Source organism: Cibotium barometz, chromosome 23 (genome assembly GCF_041138505.1).
Source record: "Cibotium barometz isolate CiBa-2024 chromosome 23, ASM4113850v1, whole genome shotgun sequence".
In the NCBI taxonomy this organism is placed as follows: Eukaryota; Viridiplantae; Streptophyta; class Polypodiopsida; order Cyatheales; family Cibotiaceae; genus Cibotium; species Cibotium barometz.
The window spans coordinates 21044176-21062856 of NC_141068.1; the positions used below are offsets into that span (position 1 = coordinate 21044176).

At 47.5% G+C, this 18681-nt stretch overlaps 1 protein-coding gene across 3 annotated transcripts in view; it reads right to left on the reverse strand.

Annotated features, from left to right (window-relative positions):
• LOC147625730 (protein ZINC INDUCED FACILITATOR-LIKE 1-like) overlaps nt 1-18681 on the reverse strand; it is a 178051-nt gene that overhangs the window by 110837 nt on the left and 48533 nt on the right. For all 3 annotated transcript variants that reach the window (XM_086817263.1, XM_086817262.1, XM_086817261.1), the window contains exons 8-9: nt 866-915; nt 684-759 (exon numbers count right to left, since the gene is read on the reverse strand). In XM_086817263.1, coding sequence (XP_086673389.1) covers nt 684-759; nt 866-915 — 126 coding nt within the window. The remainder of the gene's footprint in view (nt 1-683; nt 760-865; nt 916-18681) is intronic.

Consider the following 18681-nt stretch of genomic DNA (forward strand, 5'->3'; position numbering starts at 1 on the left):
CTATGAGATAAGGACTTAGTATTGTGAGGGTGGTTCAAGGGTTTCAAGAGGCTCTGCATAAGTGGGGTTGGTCTTCATGCCATCCTTGTTTCCATCTGGAATCTCTGTCAATGTAAGGTGGTATAAACGAGTGTGTCTCTGCGTAACGCAGGTATCCCCTTTATAGACCTCTCGCCTCCAAATTCCGCCTACACCTGACACCACTAACACTGAAGCCCTACTAATGTAGCTTCTTCTTCTCTATACTTCTCTCCCCCCCAGGAGTCACCGGCACCAAAGCCTAGATACAAACTTGGCACTCAGTGGGAGATAATTGTCAGTATGATAGCTTAGCAAATTTGGAGGGCCAGATGCCTAAAACCTATGCACTGCACACAAACCTATTATATTTGATCCATGTGCATAATTTGGGCAGATATTACATACTGTTATGATCATTTGAGCTCGTATACAGGGACCTTCTACATACATGAAAGCTAGGTGCATTGCATATATGAGGGATTTATACCATGGAGACTTCTACTCATCCCTCTGGACTTTCATGGCATCACAGTTTTCCAGATTGGCTGCACACACCCCGCAGTATGGGATCATGACTCTTCCAGCTGATGGATGTGATTTTGTATAGATCTATTTGTACTTAATAGAAGTCTCGTTTTTTCTTCAAAAACAAAACAAAATACCGGTAGCCAAAAGCTTGATAGAAGTCCTGCGACTGCAAATGCGGATATACATATACAAGGTAAAGCATAGGAAAACCTGAAATCAGCCCGTTACATCCAAGCATTACAAAGACAATCTTATAAACAATCTAGAACTTTCCAGTCATATTTCATTATCTTGTCTGTGTATAGATAATACTTACATGTCAAACAATGATCCACTCGGAAACACAGCAGGGTACTTTTGTGAAGGCTGCAAGAAGAATTACATTATGTAAATTTGAGCATGGCAGCATTCTGATGATCACAGAAAGGAAACGGAAAAAAAACAAATTCACGGAATGAAATATAGACAACAATGTATATATATATTTCTACCACTTTACCTACTACTAGTACATCACTTCGCCCTACTATATATTTCACACATGATTGTGATCATCTATATAGTACTTCTATCTACCAAGGCCTTCTTCATCTAGACCCACACTCACCTCTTGACACTCTTATTACACAGCTTACAGATTTATTACATACATCCGCCCTATTGAGCTTCCCACATTCCTGTAGGAGTACCGCCAAGAGTAACATTGGAAAGATGCCCCAAAATAGTTGGTACGATGACGAGTGTCAGGCTACTCGTTCATGTCTCAGACGGGAGGTAGAGAGGTGTGAAATCTTGGGCCGCAAGGCACAGAGACTTAACCAATCGCATGTTCGAGGAAACCAAACACTGGGACATGTACCACTTATTTTTGAGCAAAGATTCAGATGAGGCTTGGCGGAGGCTATGGGAACACCATTCACACACCCCTATCCCTGACCCCGAGATCTCACATACGTATGCTCAGTCACTACATGATGTGCCAGATCAGCCGCCTATACCCTATCCTTCAGACCCTCGGCCCACTCACTCTACTTTCTTTACAGCAGATATGGTGGAGAGTGCTATACGCCCGCTCCGGCACAGACGCACGGAGGACCACATAGGCTTAGAGGTGAGCATTTTTCATATGCAGTTGACACGGTGGCGCCATTTATAGCACATCTCTTTTACACGGCTATCGTAGAGAGGTTCCCACCCACATGGACTTTACACACTATTGCCCCCATCCATAAGGTTGGCGACTCTATGGATCCGGGTAACTACAGGACTGTGATGGTAGGCCACACATTGGCCAAACTTTATGGGTCGGTCATTGAGCATGAGCTCAGTAAATTGGCAGAGATCTCTGGATTCAGGGCTACTGGGCAAGCTGGTTTCCGCCGAAACCACTCCACTCTTGATCATATCTTCACACTCAGGAGCCTCATAGAGGAGGTGAAGGCACAGAGACATAGATTATATTGCTCCTTTGTGGACATCCGCAAGGCATTTGACATGGTGCCTCGCGACAGACTTATGCAGAGATTGCAGACACTTGGGGTACCATCAGAGATGATATGGGGGATTATTGCTTTGTATAAGAGAGTTGTTGGTCATGTGTGATGCCCGGGCGGATTATCAGAGGAGCTTGCTAGCACTATTGGTGTTAAGCAAGGATGTGCATTATCTCACACCCCGTTTGGATTATACATTGATGAGCTAGCAGATTTTGTGGACAGAAGGGGGGGGGGAAGGGTGGGGGGGGTGGGGGGGGCAGTTGATCATCTTTGGCAGATCTATATGTAGCTTTAATGCTTTATGCAGACAATGTAGTATCTCTCTCGGATAGGGTTACAGCGGCACAAAGAGTTTTGTAATCAGAGAGGCCTGACATCTGATACACTATTTGGAAAAGAAAAGAAAGGACTAAAGGTAAGTATCTAGCCTTACAATACATCAATAGGGAGCATCCGGAAGCAGCAACTAGGGAGAGTGGGAAGCTAATGCTACTAGTCAAAATGGGGTACACGAGTACATGGATACATGAATATGGGGGAGTACAAAAGTGACAATGAGTACAACGGTATATGGCTGGAGTGGTAATCATCCTAGGAGCTTTAGCATGGGTCTCTGCCGAATGGCCTGGATATCTGCCATAGTGAGATGCCTGGTCGGACGAGCCCGATGCCTTGCAATGATGCTCTGAATCCTCCGGTGTACGCACCGTCTCTGATGTAAGGATCCGCGAACCCTCGAGCGTCTGGATCTGCCCAACTGGATAGCTCTCTCAACTAGAGTCCCACGGGGTGCCCACTGTTGGGCTGTCGACTGTGTGTCCTCCCGGGTAGTCTCTCTAAAGAAGTCAGTAATCTGTCTGTGTGGACTCCCTGCCAATCGGGCGTCTGCTAGAGAGTGTGTGTGTGTATGTGAAAGAAAGAAAGCTATATTAAACATTTGCAAAAGGCCAAAATGACCTATGAGACCAAAATAGTCCATCATCATCATCTGGATACATCATCAAGATTCAAGGGTACAAAGTAAAATGAAATGAGCTGAAATGAACCGGTAGAGTATAGAGAGAGCTCAAAAGTGGGTATAAAAAACATCATCATCCTAGTGTGTTTGAAGTTTGACCTTTGAACTTTGGGTCTTGAGAAAGGCTTAAGGGAGGTAGGGAGGGAGAGAATGAGGGAGAGAGAGAGATAGTGTGCACTGTGTGAGAGGGGCTGCCTTGGGCCCTTAAAGCCCTCGTCTAAAGACTCAAACCAGCAAAAAAACAAAAAAAAAAGTGGACACCTCGATCAAGCAGTCGTACACCTCGAATGCCTCTAACCATTAGAGGCGCGCCTCATAACCACTATGCTTCGGGCAACCCCAGAGACAATGTCGCTGAGACTCCTAGGAGTTGCCACACCTCAGACATGCTGCTGGTCGATCGGAAATGGCCAACCATGTGCCAACTGCCAAACTCCTACGTGCCAGCAACCACAAAAAGAGGATGATCTTATGAGGTCAAAAACTGTCCTAGAGCCTCTTGCAAAAATCTAAGAGTGGTGAGAGACCTTGAGATTGCCAGTGTCTTGCTGCTGCCGGAGTGCCCTCTACCTCGAGCATCTAGATCTTGCAGCCTAGCCGTGCACTATATGCAAAAAACGGGGTACCCAAAGTCTCCTCCCTATCTGCAAGATCACGGCAAGTCCACTCCCCCAAATCCCATTGTGAAGGCGCGTGATGGGCCGACTCTCCCAGATTGCATAAATGCCAAAGTCTCTCCTTGGCCACCTTGGTCGAAGGGGGGTCAATGTGCCACTCATGTGCATGAAATCCGATCACCCTCACCCTCTATAACGTGCATCCACTAAAGTCATCCAAGGGGGGATCTGATCTCTCTAATCTGCCATGAGGTCCAATCTAAAAAGTGAGCAAGGTGCAGCACTCATCCGCACCATGGACTACCAGGAGAATATCATGCTTGGTAAACACTCCCAGCACTGCGGGGGAGTAGGATTAGGGATAGGGCCCAGCCACTCTAGAGGAATAGCAAAGTCAATGTCGAAGTTGAGTCTGTCTCTGCCCTCAATCCCAATCATGCAGGCCTCTCTCCTAAGCCTCTAGGGGAAGCTGTCTGAATGAAAGCCAATCTCCAAGGGATCGAGCAGGTCCTGTGCTCAACGCTCCCCAAGACACATGAGGCCGAGCCCCTATCATGTAGCCACCTGGTAAACATATCAGGGGGTTCCAGATCACGGGTTGCCAAAGACGCTCCCTGCAAAGGCTACCGGAACCGAGTATTGGAGGGTTGGCCTAAGGTAATCCCAAGCTCGTAGTAGGTTGGCAGCAAATTTGTCCTCAAAAGCTGGGCTAAAGCCACAGGCCCGCATCTCCATGAAGATCCATCTAGTGCTCTACGGCCAAGGGTCCCCAAGCTCGGAGTACGGGCTGCAATCCTGGCCAAGAGGAAATCCTTCCAAGGCTCGCCGCGTGGGAGAAGTCCTCTAACAATCAACTTGCCCAACAGGGCACCGCTCTGCATGGCAGGGTCGATGATGCCTAGGCCCCCTTCTGTGGCGGGACTGTAAGATCACTCTCCATGCCACCTTGGCCCAGGCAAGCCTCCAATTGCTGCCCACCCACAGAAAATCATAGATCAACTGCTGAACCTAGCCATTGCAAGCCCGGGAGAAGGCCCAGCAAGACGTTGTGAGGAGAATTTTTGTGATGCATGCAAATGGGACCTAAGCAAGCCCAGAGGAAGAGAAGCCATGAGAGTTTCTAATGGTGTGACTTGGACAAGTCGTGGATTTCGTGAGCAAGTCAATCTAGAGCAATCCTTGCATGAGGAGTCACAAGTTGATGAACACCTGCTGGAGATTTTGGATGATGCATTGGAATAGGCCAAAGAATGAAGTTGAAATAGTGGATGAAGTACATAAGAAAATGCCAATAGTCCATCAACTAAATACTCCTACACGTGCCTTGACGAGCGTTGATGTGGCTATGTTGCCCGATGTGATTGCCTTATATGTGAGGCCATAGCATTTGAGTATACACACTCATGGTGAGTTTGTTTAGAGCCTCATTATTATGGCCATGTGAAACTTTAGATAATGGAAGCCATGATTTGGTCAAAGGCTTGTTAAAGCAACTGCAAAGGTGGCAATGAAAGAGAATTGCATGCCCAAGGTAGTGAGCCAAATTCGTAGCACCGCTAGGAAAATCGCCGCTCGAAGCCACAGGGAAGGTGATAAAAAGAGAACAAGGGGATCTAAAAAAGGAGAGCAGCGTGGAGATAGGAGGAGCAAGCTTAGGCCCTTGGCTACCTGTGCAGCCAAGGGGGGAGAGTTTTAGAAGTTTTTAGGAGTGAGCAGAAGGACTCAGAGGAGAGGTTGCCTACAAGCTGAAGGTTTTACATATAAAAAGTTGGCAAAGAGAAGATCGGTACAATGTCAATAGATTTGTTTGAGTCAGAGAAAAGGATGTGGTTAGGACCAAAGAATCAATTAGAATGTGGTTGCCCTAGGATCTCTGTGTGGCATCTCTGTTAGAGACTTGGCTCAGTCTAATACTTGCTCAACTGTAGCTATTGTCTATCAGATGAAGGCCGGTTTGTATGTGCTTGAGAAAAACACGATGTTTGTGGCATTGGATTCAGTAAGTTTAGAAGTCGTGGGTGTGAAGATGGTTTAATGAAGTGTTGTTGTTGGGGTCTACTTGTGGAGGCTCCCAAGGTTTTTGGTGTTTTCTTCTCGTAAGTTTGAGCCCATGTCTCATGGATGTTGAGACAATGATGTGTTTTTTATCTATTTGAAGAAGTCAGAGAGTTTGGATTGACTCTGTTATGAACGAATGCAAGGTTTTTTGATTTGATGTTTTAGTTGTGGTGAATGTGTTGCGTTGATCGAGTTCATGGAAATGGAACACCTATGAGTGTTAATCTGATGTCTGGGAAGTTGATGTTGAGTCCAGGCTAACTCAATCAACATCAGATGAGAAGGTACAGGGTCAGATAAGGTCGATTGAGCATCAAATATCATCAGGTGTAGAGGACCAGGATTGGTTTATCTGGGTTGAAGGGAAATGTTTTGAGTCAGGTCTGACAGTCAGGGGATTGTCAGTAGTCAAATAGACTGGTTAGTAGGCTGAATGGTGATTTAGAGTCAGCTGTGAGTCAATTGTAATCAATTGAGAGTCCATAGTGTTGGATCCTTGCGAGGTTTGAGTGTTTTGAGGGTCTAAAAGTGTCAGAGGACGCAGAGGAGAGGAAGTCTGACTCAACTAAATCTGTTGAGACAATTCAGTCAGTATAGTCAGATTTGAGTCCACTGCAGTCAGTTGAGAGTCTATAATGTTATATGTTTATGAAAATAGAGTAGCCTGAGAGTCAGGGAGTGTCACAGGACACATAAGTGAAAATTTCTGATTCAGTTGAGGCAGCTGAAATCAACTGGATCTGTCTCAGACAAATTCAATCTGACAGGTGTCGACAAGTCTGAGCAGCTGTCAACATAAGGTCAGCAAAAGGTCAACAAAGTGTTCAGTAAGCTTCTGGGATTGTAGGTTTAAAGTTAGCTGATGCTAGAGGATAATAAAAGATCTAGGAGGACTCATATTGGATTGCGGTCAGCGTCAATCTTGTGAATCATTTTACAGTCAGCTCTTTGTCAGCTGGGAAGGATTCAGGTCAACAGACTGTCAAAGGAGGTCAGTTGTGGCATATACCTTGAAGATCAGAGGTGTTGGAGGTCAGGTCTAACTTGGAAGGACAACTGGAGGAACCAGCGGAGTCACATTGGGGTGTGTATAGGAGTCTGAAGGTGTCAGTTGAAGGACTGAGGATAGGTGCACAGTTGATCGGTGCCCTTGGAGCTGGGATTTTAGAGTCCCGTAATTCTGATCCCTTTACATTTTCTTCTTGTGTGTGTTTGTTGGTGGTGTTATAGAGGCCAGAACCCGGCATCCTCACATGCTTTGGTGCCCCCACTGAGGATTGGAAAGCTGTTGTTGAAGGCTTTGATTTGCAGGTTGGAACCCATTTATGAATTGTAACATTCGTTGTAATGAGAGGAGAGAGAAGATTTGGGTCTAACTTTATCCCATATGCAAATGGGTGTAAAAGTGTCCTACAGTTGTATAAAAACCCCCTTTTTGCAATGGAAAAAGGATCTCTTGGCTTGGTGCACATCTGAGTATTTGGGTACGTGCGTGTCTTTTTAGTTATTCTTTCCATTTTCATTCATTTATTTCATTAGGCATAGAGAGTTGCTACAGGTGTAGCTCCTTTTGGCACGCCCGGTGGGACGGGGTTGAGCTTCCATCGCTCCCCTTCCTCAATCCAGAGGTTCTTTCTTTTGTTTTAGTGCTGCCTGGTTGGTCCTTCTGTGCCCCTTGCTTTCTCAGCACACCGGCCCCCTGCACCCTTCTTCACACCTTCCACCCAACCCTCACCAGTTTGTTCCTGCGTATCCTACTCATCCTCTCCTACTCAGCTCTCTACAAATCACTTCGTTAGCTGTCCTACTCGCCTGCCACCTACTTCAGCCATCAGGATGCTTGCCTTTCCCTGGGGCTTCTCGTCATGATGTACTCTGCCCACCATCCGGCCATGTCCACGTTGGCGATTTCGTTGCATGCCATCTACTCCGGTGGTGATTCCAACGCTCATTCGCAACAAAGGTAGCGGTTTCACATCTTGGCTGGCAATTCCACTAACTGCTGACGTGGCACAGTAAGGAGCTAGGGCACCACCACATTGCCTTTTGCAGTGCCCACCAATTAGCTCCTCGACTATCAGTTTCTTTCACCGGAGCGGATGGGGAGCCACGCCTGTCACAACGATGAAGTCCTTTATAGTCATGGGGACTATCTTTGCAGGGGTACAGTGTGTGGTAGCAAGGGCAAGTGCTAAACATGCTACGGTACACACTTCCATCACTGGTTGTGTTGCAGGTGGAGCCATTTTGCTACCACTGTTGCGAGGGCTTCTTGGTTTGGATGCACTGGCTTTGTTGCCTTCTCTATTGTGACTTAGGCGCAGACATATATAGGAATGCCTCTTATAAAAGTGCCTACAGTTGTCACCTTCTTGTAAATCCAATCTTACCAGGCTTGCCCATCACCGCCTAAGAAGTGGATGATGTTGCTACAGCTTCGCTCTAGGGTGCCTTCTAGGCATGCTTTTATTCAATTCCTCATCATGAATGGTATCACTCTCTTCCTCTCTCTCCCTCTCTATCCTATGGTAAACTCTCCATTTCATGGTGTGATTTCTTTCTCTGTCCTTGTCTCCCTCTCTCTCCAAATCTTGTGGTGGATTTTCTCTCCTCTTTTTATATTCTATGGTGGATTTCTTCTCTTAAATCATGTGGTTGATTCTCACTCCTCTCTCTCTCTCTCTCTCTCTCTCTCTCTCTCTCTCTCTCTCAGTCCCAGCTCACAGATTTCTTCCAGAGAGCTATGCCTGTGCCAGCTGATGTACCACGTGGGGTGACCGCACAGAGAGCAGAGGAATTGAGAGCCAGGAGGAGACCTAGACAGACTGGACATAGAGCACCCTGACTCCGTCACCGAGAGATAGCAGCTAGCCCAATGAGACACCAGATGGAGACACAGGAGAGGCTAGCTTGCTTTCATTCAGACTCAGGGTACATGTTCATGCCATTCACAGCCTCAGCATCGGCGATGTATGATATCTTATATCCCTCTTATGGCACTGGATGGAGTTAGACATAGATCTGCATAGCATGCTTGTACTACCCCTTCAGCATATAGAGATGCATCTTGCCTTAGCACTCCATCCACATCCCCACCCCCCTTATATTGTTTGTATATGGGCTCCACCGATCCATGATGATTCAGAGTTGTATCCAGACACATGCACACTTTTTCTTTTGTTTCTTTTCTTCCGATGACCGGAAGAACACAGTTGTATTATTTTTTGTCTCATAGGCCGACTTTGGCCTCTCGTAGACGTTAATATATCTTTCTTTCTTTCTTTCTCTCTCTATGCGCAGTACCCGCCGCCGCCTACTCCCGCCATTCGCCCTTCGCCGCCTGTGCGTAGTAACCACCGCCACCCTGCTCCCGCCCTTCGCCGCCTGTGCGCAATGCTTGAACATGTCCTACCCCGAACCAATGGTCCGCCGCCCTTCTGCTCCCACCCTTCGCCCTCTGTGCGCAATGGTCGAACCTGGCGTACCCGGACCAATGGTCAAACCTCGCCTACCTCGGACGAATGGTCAAACCTGGCGTACCTCGAACCAATGGTTGAACCCTCAACCAAAAGCCACTCCCGCCCTTACCCCATCGCGCATCGGGCCGGCTCCCGTCTTCTCCCGTGTCCTTGACCACCGCTTGGGTTGGGTGACTGTGACAATGGTGCTCCCTCTTGAAGACAGAGTGAACAAGATCGAAGAACACGCTCAAAAGGCCCTTTCAGACCAAAAGAAACTGATAGACAGGACATTGAACCAGCATCAAACGGAGATTCATGCTGTCAGGACTGAGATTCAAGGCAAAGAGGAAATGTACAAACAGCTGCAAGCTGAGATGCGACAAGAGATGGAAGCCTAGAAAGACGCATGCCTGGCTGCATGCATGGAGAAATGTATGGAATTATGCAAGGAAGAGATGCACAAGCATGGCAAAGAGGAAGGAGAAATAGCGACACAAGAAGCCCTTGCTCTACAGTTTGCCCAGTTGCGAGACGCCAATGCCAAACTTGAGGCGGAACTAGAGAAGGCTAAGAAGGCAATCACAACAGATATTCAAGAGGCCAAATCAAGATTCCGGGAGGAGCATGCAAGCCTCCGAAAGGACACGGAAGCAACCAAACAAGAGGTTGGAGAATCCTCCAAATGGGTTGAGGTTGTGAAAAAGCAAAAAACAGTCCACACCCCGAATGCCACATCCATCATGACGGCCATGCTTGAGTAAGGGAAGCGTAGCCAATCTAGGGCTCTACATGTGCGAGTAACAAGCTTGCAAGCAGGCAACTCACCAAAAGAGGACGGTGAGACGTTATGTAGACAGATGGACCTCACTACCACCCCTTTTGTAGATACTTGGCAAGCCGGGAAGGAGTTGAGGAGGAAGAGGCCTCTCCTCCTCAAGTTCAAAGATACGGAGTCTTGTTTGGCTTTCTTGATAAAGAGGGCCACCCTCCAAACCACCAAAATATACCTTGGAGATAACCTCACCCCTCTACAGGTGGAACATAAGAAAGCCAGGATGGTTCAAGTTATGGAAGCCCGCAAGGCAGGAAAATGGGCCATTTATCGTGATAACCGAGTCATCATCACAAATAAACGCCCCACATGATGGTGTGGAGCCTATGAGACCATAGATGCATTGAGGATGGGAGTATGGAATTGCAATGGAACTCCATGGTCAGACACGGGCGGCTTCACAGAGACTTACACAAATAGGGATATTATCTTCTACACAGAAACGCATCAAAGTCGTGAGAGAAGGCTACCCAAAGTGGAGGGTTATACATGGAAATCAGCTTTCAGAGGACAAACACGCACCACACCGGGGGGCGGGGGGGGGGGGGGGGGGGGGGTGATGGGGGGAGAGTGGCATGCTTGTTCACAATGGTTAGACATGATGCGGAGGCTTGTTTTATGTGGATGCGATTAGCCAGCTCCGGAGGAGTGGCATGCTTGTTCACAATGGTTAGACATGATGAGGAGGCTCGTTTTATGTGGATGCGATTAGCCAGGCCTGGCTTGAGAGTGATGCATATTGCAGTATGCTATTTCCCACCAGAGAAATCAGAATATGCATGCAGGTTGACAGAGAAAGGGGAGACTCCCTATGCGCCATTATTTGCAAACATTGCAGAGTTCTCGCAGCAAGGAGAGGTCCTCCTATTAGGAGACTTTAATGCACAGACAAAAGGGGAACAAGTGCAGACATATGACTTCCAGGGAGGTGCCATTATGTTGTCATAAATTGACTTGGCTGAGATGGGCCTCCAGAGGGCCAACCAGGATATGGGGAATGCAAACATCATATGGTAGACACTTCTTGGAGATGGGGGCTATGCATGAGCTAGTTATATATAATGGATTGTCCAGATGGCCGCAGTTGGAAAGCCTTACATCTTTTCCGCATGGGGGAGGCACTAGTACGGTGGATTACCTCATGGGATCTTCCGCTCTTATACCACACATCTCATACTTCACCATCCCTTCTCCCCCCATACTAGCTGAACACGCATTACTTTCACGATCTCATGCCCCATCTTACCGCCCACACCCACACCCCCTGTCACCACCTTTACCCGGATTCATTTCCATCATGATCTTGACCACATCTATGAGGACCACCTCTCCCGCCACATTTCAGCTCTCGACTCATCCCTCCCTATCTCCACCATCACATCCCAACTTTCCTCCATCATCCATGACTTTGCCCACGCCAGCTTCCCCTACACCACATGCTCCACAGCAAGTTTGCCAGTGGGATCCCAACCCCAGAATGGATGGTATGATGAAGAGTGCAAAACCGCCAAGCTTCGCCTCTTACGCCAGAGGGAGCATGGGCTGATTTCAGCACATAAGATGCAACGCATCTTCCGTACACCCACTCGTTGAAAGAAACGGGCATTTCTCGCCAGACGAGAACAAGAGTTATACCAGCTCTTTTTGAGCGAGGACAACTCAGAAGCTTGACGCATTCTGGAAGAAAAAAGAGCACCTACACCTATCGCAGATCCTAGCCTTTGGGAATCCTATGCACGACAGTTGTATGATGTGCCAAACCAGCCTATACCACAAATGTCACACATCCCTAGGCCTAAATCATCTTATCTCTTTGATTCCCCCAATGTCACTAGGGCTCTTAAAAAGCCGCATAATGGGAGAGCAAGAGATCCTGAGGATCTACGTGTGGAACATTTTGCCCACGGGCACCACGTATTGGCTCCCATTCTTGTCAGTCTTTTTAACAGAGCACTCTATGAAGGCTTCCCACCCTCCTGGACTACCAACACCATTGTCCCCATCCACAAAGCAGGAGATCCCACAGACCCAGGTAACTTCAGGACTATCATGATTGGTCACACAATGGCCAAAATCTATGGGGCAGTACTAGAGGACACGATGAGCTCTATGGCAAAGAGGATGGGAATTAGAGCATCACGCCAAGCAGGCTTCAGGAGAAACTTCTCCACGCTGGACCATATCTTTACTTTACGGGCTATCATAGAGGAGGCGAGGTCCTCAAAGAGACATGTGTATTGCTGCTTTGTGGATATCCGCAAAGCCTTTGACTCCGTCCCTCGATCTCGTCTGGGACGCTTGCAGGAGCTACAGTTCTCACATGAGATAATATGGGGTGTGATGGCACTATATGAGGCAGTACTCGGCCGAGTACGTGCACCCGGTGGAACCTCGGGAGATATATGTGGCACTATTGGGGTTAAGCAGGGCTGCCCACTCTCACCTACACTCTTTGGCCTATACATTGATGAGATTGCAGTATTTGTGGATAGTTTCGGAGGTAGAGGTTCACCATTGGCTCAGACAATAGTGCCCATATTGCTATATGCTGACAACATTGTCTTGATCTCATATTCAGCCGAGGGTTTACGGAAACACTTAAATGCATTGGACAGATTTTGTAAGGAGAGACCTTACAGTCAATTTGGGCAAAACCAAGGTTATGGTCTTCAACACATCTTATGCAGTCGCCTCACGATTTTCTTTCCTATACAGAGATGCCCAAGTGGAGATTGTGCAGAACTATGTGTATCTAGGAGTCACTTTTATAGGCCCTTTGTTTTGCATGACCACAGCTGCCACTGACTGACTTGTGAGGGGGCACGCCTCCTTAGCCCGTATGGAGAGACAGTGTTTCCAAGCACATTTCCAAGAACCCCGCACTAAGTGCTGGCTCTTTGATACTCTTATATGACCAACGGCTATGTATGGTGCAGCCCTTTGGGGGCTTGGCCCAAGGAAGGATCACTAGAGAAGCATAGAGAGGCTACACGTGATGATGTGGTCACGCATGATCAAGAGTAAGCCATCTCTACCACGACATTCTACATGCAGAGTTTGGGGTGGCCCCACTAGTTACAGATGCCCTTTTTCAAACGGTCACTTATATTCAGCATGTATACACACTTGATAGAGATTCCCTCCCACGACCAGCACTAGAGTCCTCTATGAAATTCTAGGGCGAGAGGGAGAGGGAGCGATTGAGACGAGCTGGACTGCCCTCCTCCTCAGCGACACGGCCACTACCGTTACCAACACATGCATGGTACCCTGAGGTAGTCGAGTGGTTTCATGCACATGGCATAAATATGGACCGTCTCCCCCCGTTTCACTATAGCCTGGATTCCCCATACCTTGATCCCTTACATCAGGAGATCAACCGGATCATCCGGTTAGATCTACTCGGGCTACACATACACCAGACATGGGTGTCTCCGTCAAAAATTGGTAAGAAGTGTGAGTTCTACGAAGATCACTTCTTGAGACTCTCTGAGGATGGATTCTTTGAGATCCCGGGATACATACACATACACATGTCACATGCCATGCGTATCACGATCAGCCAGCTCATGGTATCCTCCCACCACCTCAAAGTAGAGACTAGCAGAGCTGAGGATATCCCACATGAGGAGAGGACATGCACAGTATCCATCACAAGAGCAGTAGAGGATGAGGCCCACTATATGCTCAGTTGCCCGGCTTACTATGAGATACGGGGGAGATTCCACTGCCTCTTCCGAGAGGGATTCGAACCACTCACACGGGTGATACAGTTTGAGGATCAGAGCTGCTTAGGCATGTACTTGATGGAGCTCAGACGACACAAGGATGTAGTGTTGAGGCAACATGTTGAGAGACAGCCCCGACTCCATCAGGACACCTCACAGAGAGCCATCACAGATTTCTTTGTGGTACATACATCCACATCGGAATCCACTGCCCACAATAGTTCCTCTACTACGACATCAGAGCCCACCACTCGTACCCACACTCCAACTCCACGCCCTAGAGGAGTTCTTAGTGAGAGAGCTCAATCCATTCTGCGAGCTAGACGTCCCCGACCGAGAGCATCAAGTCCCTCCACCACACAGAGACAGATTCGTGAGGTTCTCCGCCGACATGTCACGCTCCCATCACAGAGGCCTGACATTCACTCCACCATCAGATCGATTCTGGCCGAGGCGGGTATCGTCATTAGCTGATCACAGCATATCTCACGCTACATAGTATCATCTGGTGATCACATGTATTGTCAGATGTTTTCATTTTACTTTTTCTTTCAGTTCTCCATGGCTCAGTATATCCATGGTACCATTGTATTACTTTTGGTCTCATAGGCCCTTGGGGTGAAGCAGGGATGCCCACTGTCACCCACCCTTTTTGGACTTTACATTGATGAGATATCCGACTACATTGACAGGATGGGGGGGCAGGGGGCCAGTCTGGCAGGGGTTTGGATACCCATACTGCTATATGCCGATGACATAGCAGGGATGCCCGCTGTCACCCACCCTTTTTGGACTTTACATTGATGAGATATCCGAGTACATTGACAGGATGGGGGGACAGGGGGCCAGTCTGGCAGGGGTTTGGATACCCATACTGCTATATGCCGATGACATTGTACTTATTGCAGACTTCCATGAGGGTTTGCAACAGCATTTGGATGCTTTGCAGTTGTTTTGTGTAGATAGGGACCTCACAGTGAACCTTGGGAAGACTAAGTTTATGGTCTTCAATATCGCACAGGCCTGGGTGACTAGATCCGACCATCAGTTTACTTTTAGAGGTGAATCAGTGGAGTACACTAGATCATGTGTGTACGTAGGAGTCACATTCAGCGGACCACAGTTCTCTATGAGGCAGGTAGCAAAGGCTAGATTGGCACGTGGATATGCAGCCCTAGGGGCACTAGAGAGACATTGTGCTTACATTCAGTTTCAGGAGCCACGCACCAAACTCTGGTTGTACACATTTGTCACACCTACACTCTTATATGGCTCACCCATATGGAGACCCAGTCTCTACCACACGAGGAGGGAGCCGCTTGTCGACCAGGTCGGACTAGAGAGAGATTTCTATGATGGATGGCAGGTACTAGAGAAACCACTGGTGACTATGATCGCACACATGATTCAGAGCAAACCATCGGTACCTCATGAGATTGTTAGAGCAGAGATAGGAGCCGCACCAGTGGTTACCAAAGCCCTACTCCAGTCAGTGACATTTTTGCAGAGGATATGGGAGCTCCCCAAACAGAGATACCCACACCTAGCACTTATCTCTTCTAGGCAGTTAGCAGCAGCGGCAGACGGCGATACATGATGTTGGTACACCTAGATGTGTACCTAGCTGAGATTACATGGCATGACCCTTGATGCACTTCTACAGAGATCACTTCCTCACACTCACTGAGGATGGATTCATCCAGCAGCCGGGCTACTTGAGTGTTCACATGTCCCATGCCATGTGGATTGCGATTGGCCAGATACGGGTTTCATCCCACCGCCTCAAAGTGGAGACACGTAGAGCTGAGCGCAACTTCAGAGCTGGGAAGCTCATACGAAGACCCAGAGAGGAGAGATTTGCTGATTATGCCACACAGAGGTTGAGACGGAGGAGCATTACATATGTTGCTGCCCAGTATACTATGAGATCCGCGGGAGGTTTCACTGTCTATTTCGTGAGGGATTCGGTCCACTCTCCAGGATCATTGACTTCCAGGACCAGCGTTGCCTGGGCCTCTTCTTGCTTGAGCTCCACAGACACAAGGACACCTTCTTGAGAGAGCCTCGGCCCCAGCCACCCCGCCCCCTCCCTCGCCAGCCAACCATCACCAATTTCTTCTAGACCCAGAAGGTGGAGGACACCGACATAGTGGATCTTCTGGACCCTCCACGAGCTGTTCTGGACCTACCCTGCCCAAGAGGAGTTACCTCGGACCGAGCCTCTACACTCCAGCGTGCCCGACACCCTCGAGACCCCCCCCTTTCGACCACGATCACCTCATCTCAGCTCCAGATCCACAACATGCTCCACCACCATCGAGCTACCTTTCCACGTGACATAGCAGAGGGAGACCTCTCGGCCATACTCATTAGCCCCATGCTTGATATTTTGGAGAGTGGTATACCATCTACTCGGAGCTGATGTTGCTCTCATGTTTCTATGTTCTTAGTATTCCATGATGAGTTTCCATGGACAGTTTTGTATCACCCTAGTGAGATAGCTATGTTTATGTTTTCTTTCTGTTTTATTTTCCATTCCATGATGAGATATGCCATGGACATTATTGTATCACTTTGGTCTCATAGGCCCATTGGGTCTTTAGTAGCTGCTTAATATATCTTTCTTTCTTTCTCTCTCTCTTTAAATCCTGTGGTGGATTTTCTCTTTCTTTCTCTTTTTAAATCTTATGGTATTGGTTGGAGCTACACAGATCTGCATTGCATTCTTGTATACCCTGCGCATATAGGTTGCATACTGAGCCTCTAGCAGTAGTGCTCCATCCATCACACCCCCCCACTAGCTCAGTACTTTCATAGTTTATTTCATGTTCATTTTATCCTCTCTTTTTTTTTTTTCTCTAGACATCTAGAAGACATTGACAGTTGTACATTGATTTGTCTCATAGGTCGAGTTCGGCCTCTAGTAGACATTAATACAGCTCACCATGGAGGACATTGAGGATATCTGCCATCGACCGATGAGAGATATCTTTGGATAGTGATGTGTATGATGCTTACCTTTGTTGCTGGAGTTTTCCTGCCAGATGTTATCCATTAGGAGCTCCTAGTACCGTACTTTTCCTCATAGTTGGTTCAGTTTTAGTTAGTTGTTTAGTTGTTTTTAGCTTTTCTTACATAGACATTGTATCAGATCCACCAATTGTTGTAACCTTTTTGGTCTCATAGGTCATTTTGGCCTTCTGAAGACGTTAATATATCATTTCATTTCTCTCTCTCTCTCTCTCTCTCTCTCTCTCTCTCTCTCTCTCTCTTCTTTGGTGGATTTCCTCTCTTGCTCTCAGGGTACATGTTCACGCCATTCACACCCTCATCATCGGCGATGTATGATATCTTATATCCCTCTTATGGCACTGGATGGAGTTAGACATAGATCTGCATAGCATGCTTGTACTACCCCTTCAGCATATAGAGATGCATCTTGCCTTAGCACTCCATCCACATCCACATCCCCACCCCCCCTTATATTGTTTGTATATGGGCTCCACCGATCCATGACAATTCACAGTTGTATCCAGACACATGCACACTTTTCTTTCTTTTCTTCCGATGACCGGAAGAACACAGTTGTATTATTTTTTGTCTCATAGGCCGACTTTGGCCTCTCGTAGACGTTAATATATCTTTCTTTCTTTCTTTCTTTCTCTCGGTGCGATTTTTTTTCCCTCATGCATTACCATTCTACCCAATGACTCATTAATATCTGTAGCAACTAAGGTGGCCCAACAATCATCCTCCTCTTCCATGAAGGTGCTCCTTGGCAACTATGGTCGCCCAACAATCATCCTCCTCTTCCATGGATGTGCTCCTTGGGATCACGTCAACTATGCACTTGTTTTTATGTTTTTTGATCGGGACGGTGAAGTCTTATGACCCGGGATACCTGTAACAGGGCCAAACGCCCACTTTTATGAGTTGTAACATTCGTTGTAATGAGAGGAGAGGGAAGATTTGGGTTTATCCCATATGCAAATGAGTGTAAAAGTGTCCTACAGTTGTATAAAAACCGCCTTTTTGCGATGGAAAAAGGATCTCTTGGCTTGGTGCGGATTTGAGTATTTGGGTACGTGCGTGTCTCTTTAGTTATTCTTTCCATTTTCATTCATTTATTTCATTAGGTATAGAGAGCTGCTACAAAGAGAGAGGATGTCACTTTGTTCCTGAGGAGAGTTGAGTTGGTAGCTTTGAGGAACAAGAGAGATGAGGATGCTTACAAGTTGAAACTGGTGAGTTTGCTGTTAGAAAATGCAGCCAGGGATTGGTTTGAGGATGAAGCCACAGATGCTAAAGGAAAGGTATGGAAATGCAGTTAGTCCAGAGGACTTGTGGAGAGAGCTGAGCAAGTTGAACCAAGGAAAGGATGAAGAAATGTCAGATTTTGTTAGTAGGTTTGAAACTCCATGGAGGAAGATGCTCAAGACCTTGTAGCCACCCTCACTGCCCTTGGTCAGGCACCCCCAGTTCGTGAACCCAAGATCAAGCACCCCCAAGCTCGTGAACCTCAAATGCGGGCACCCTAAAGGCTCACCACCAAGGAATCTTAGGCTACCCACTTCACCGCTTGAAGCAGTGCTCATCGACTTGTGCTCACCACCTCTCACCTACTCCAACGGCATCTGTCACTGACCACTTTTAGCACTTGGCTCGTCATGGCCCAAGGGGCCACGCCCGTTGAATAAAGAGAGACCTTGGTGTACTGAGGGGGGATCCCCAATGCAATACATAGTTTGTGCTTTTCCAACTCTCATCGACTTAAGTCTTATGCATGTGCATGTCACTCTCGACTCCTATGTTGTATTCCGTTCTTGAGTTTGTGTGAGTGCGTAATGGAGTGGGACAAAGAGGTCGCCATCTCCCTAGCTTGTGCCTACTCTTGAGGGTATACTGCCCTAGAGAGGACCCTA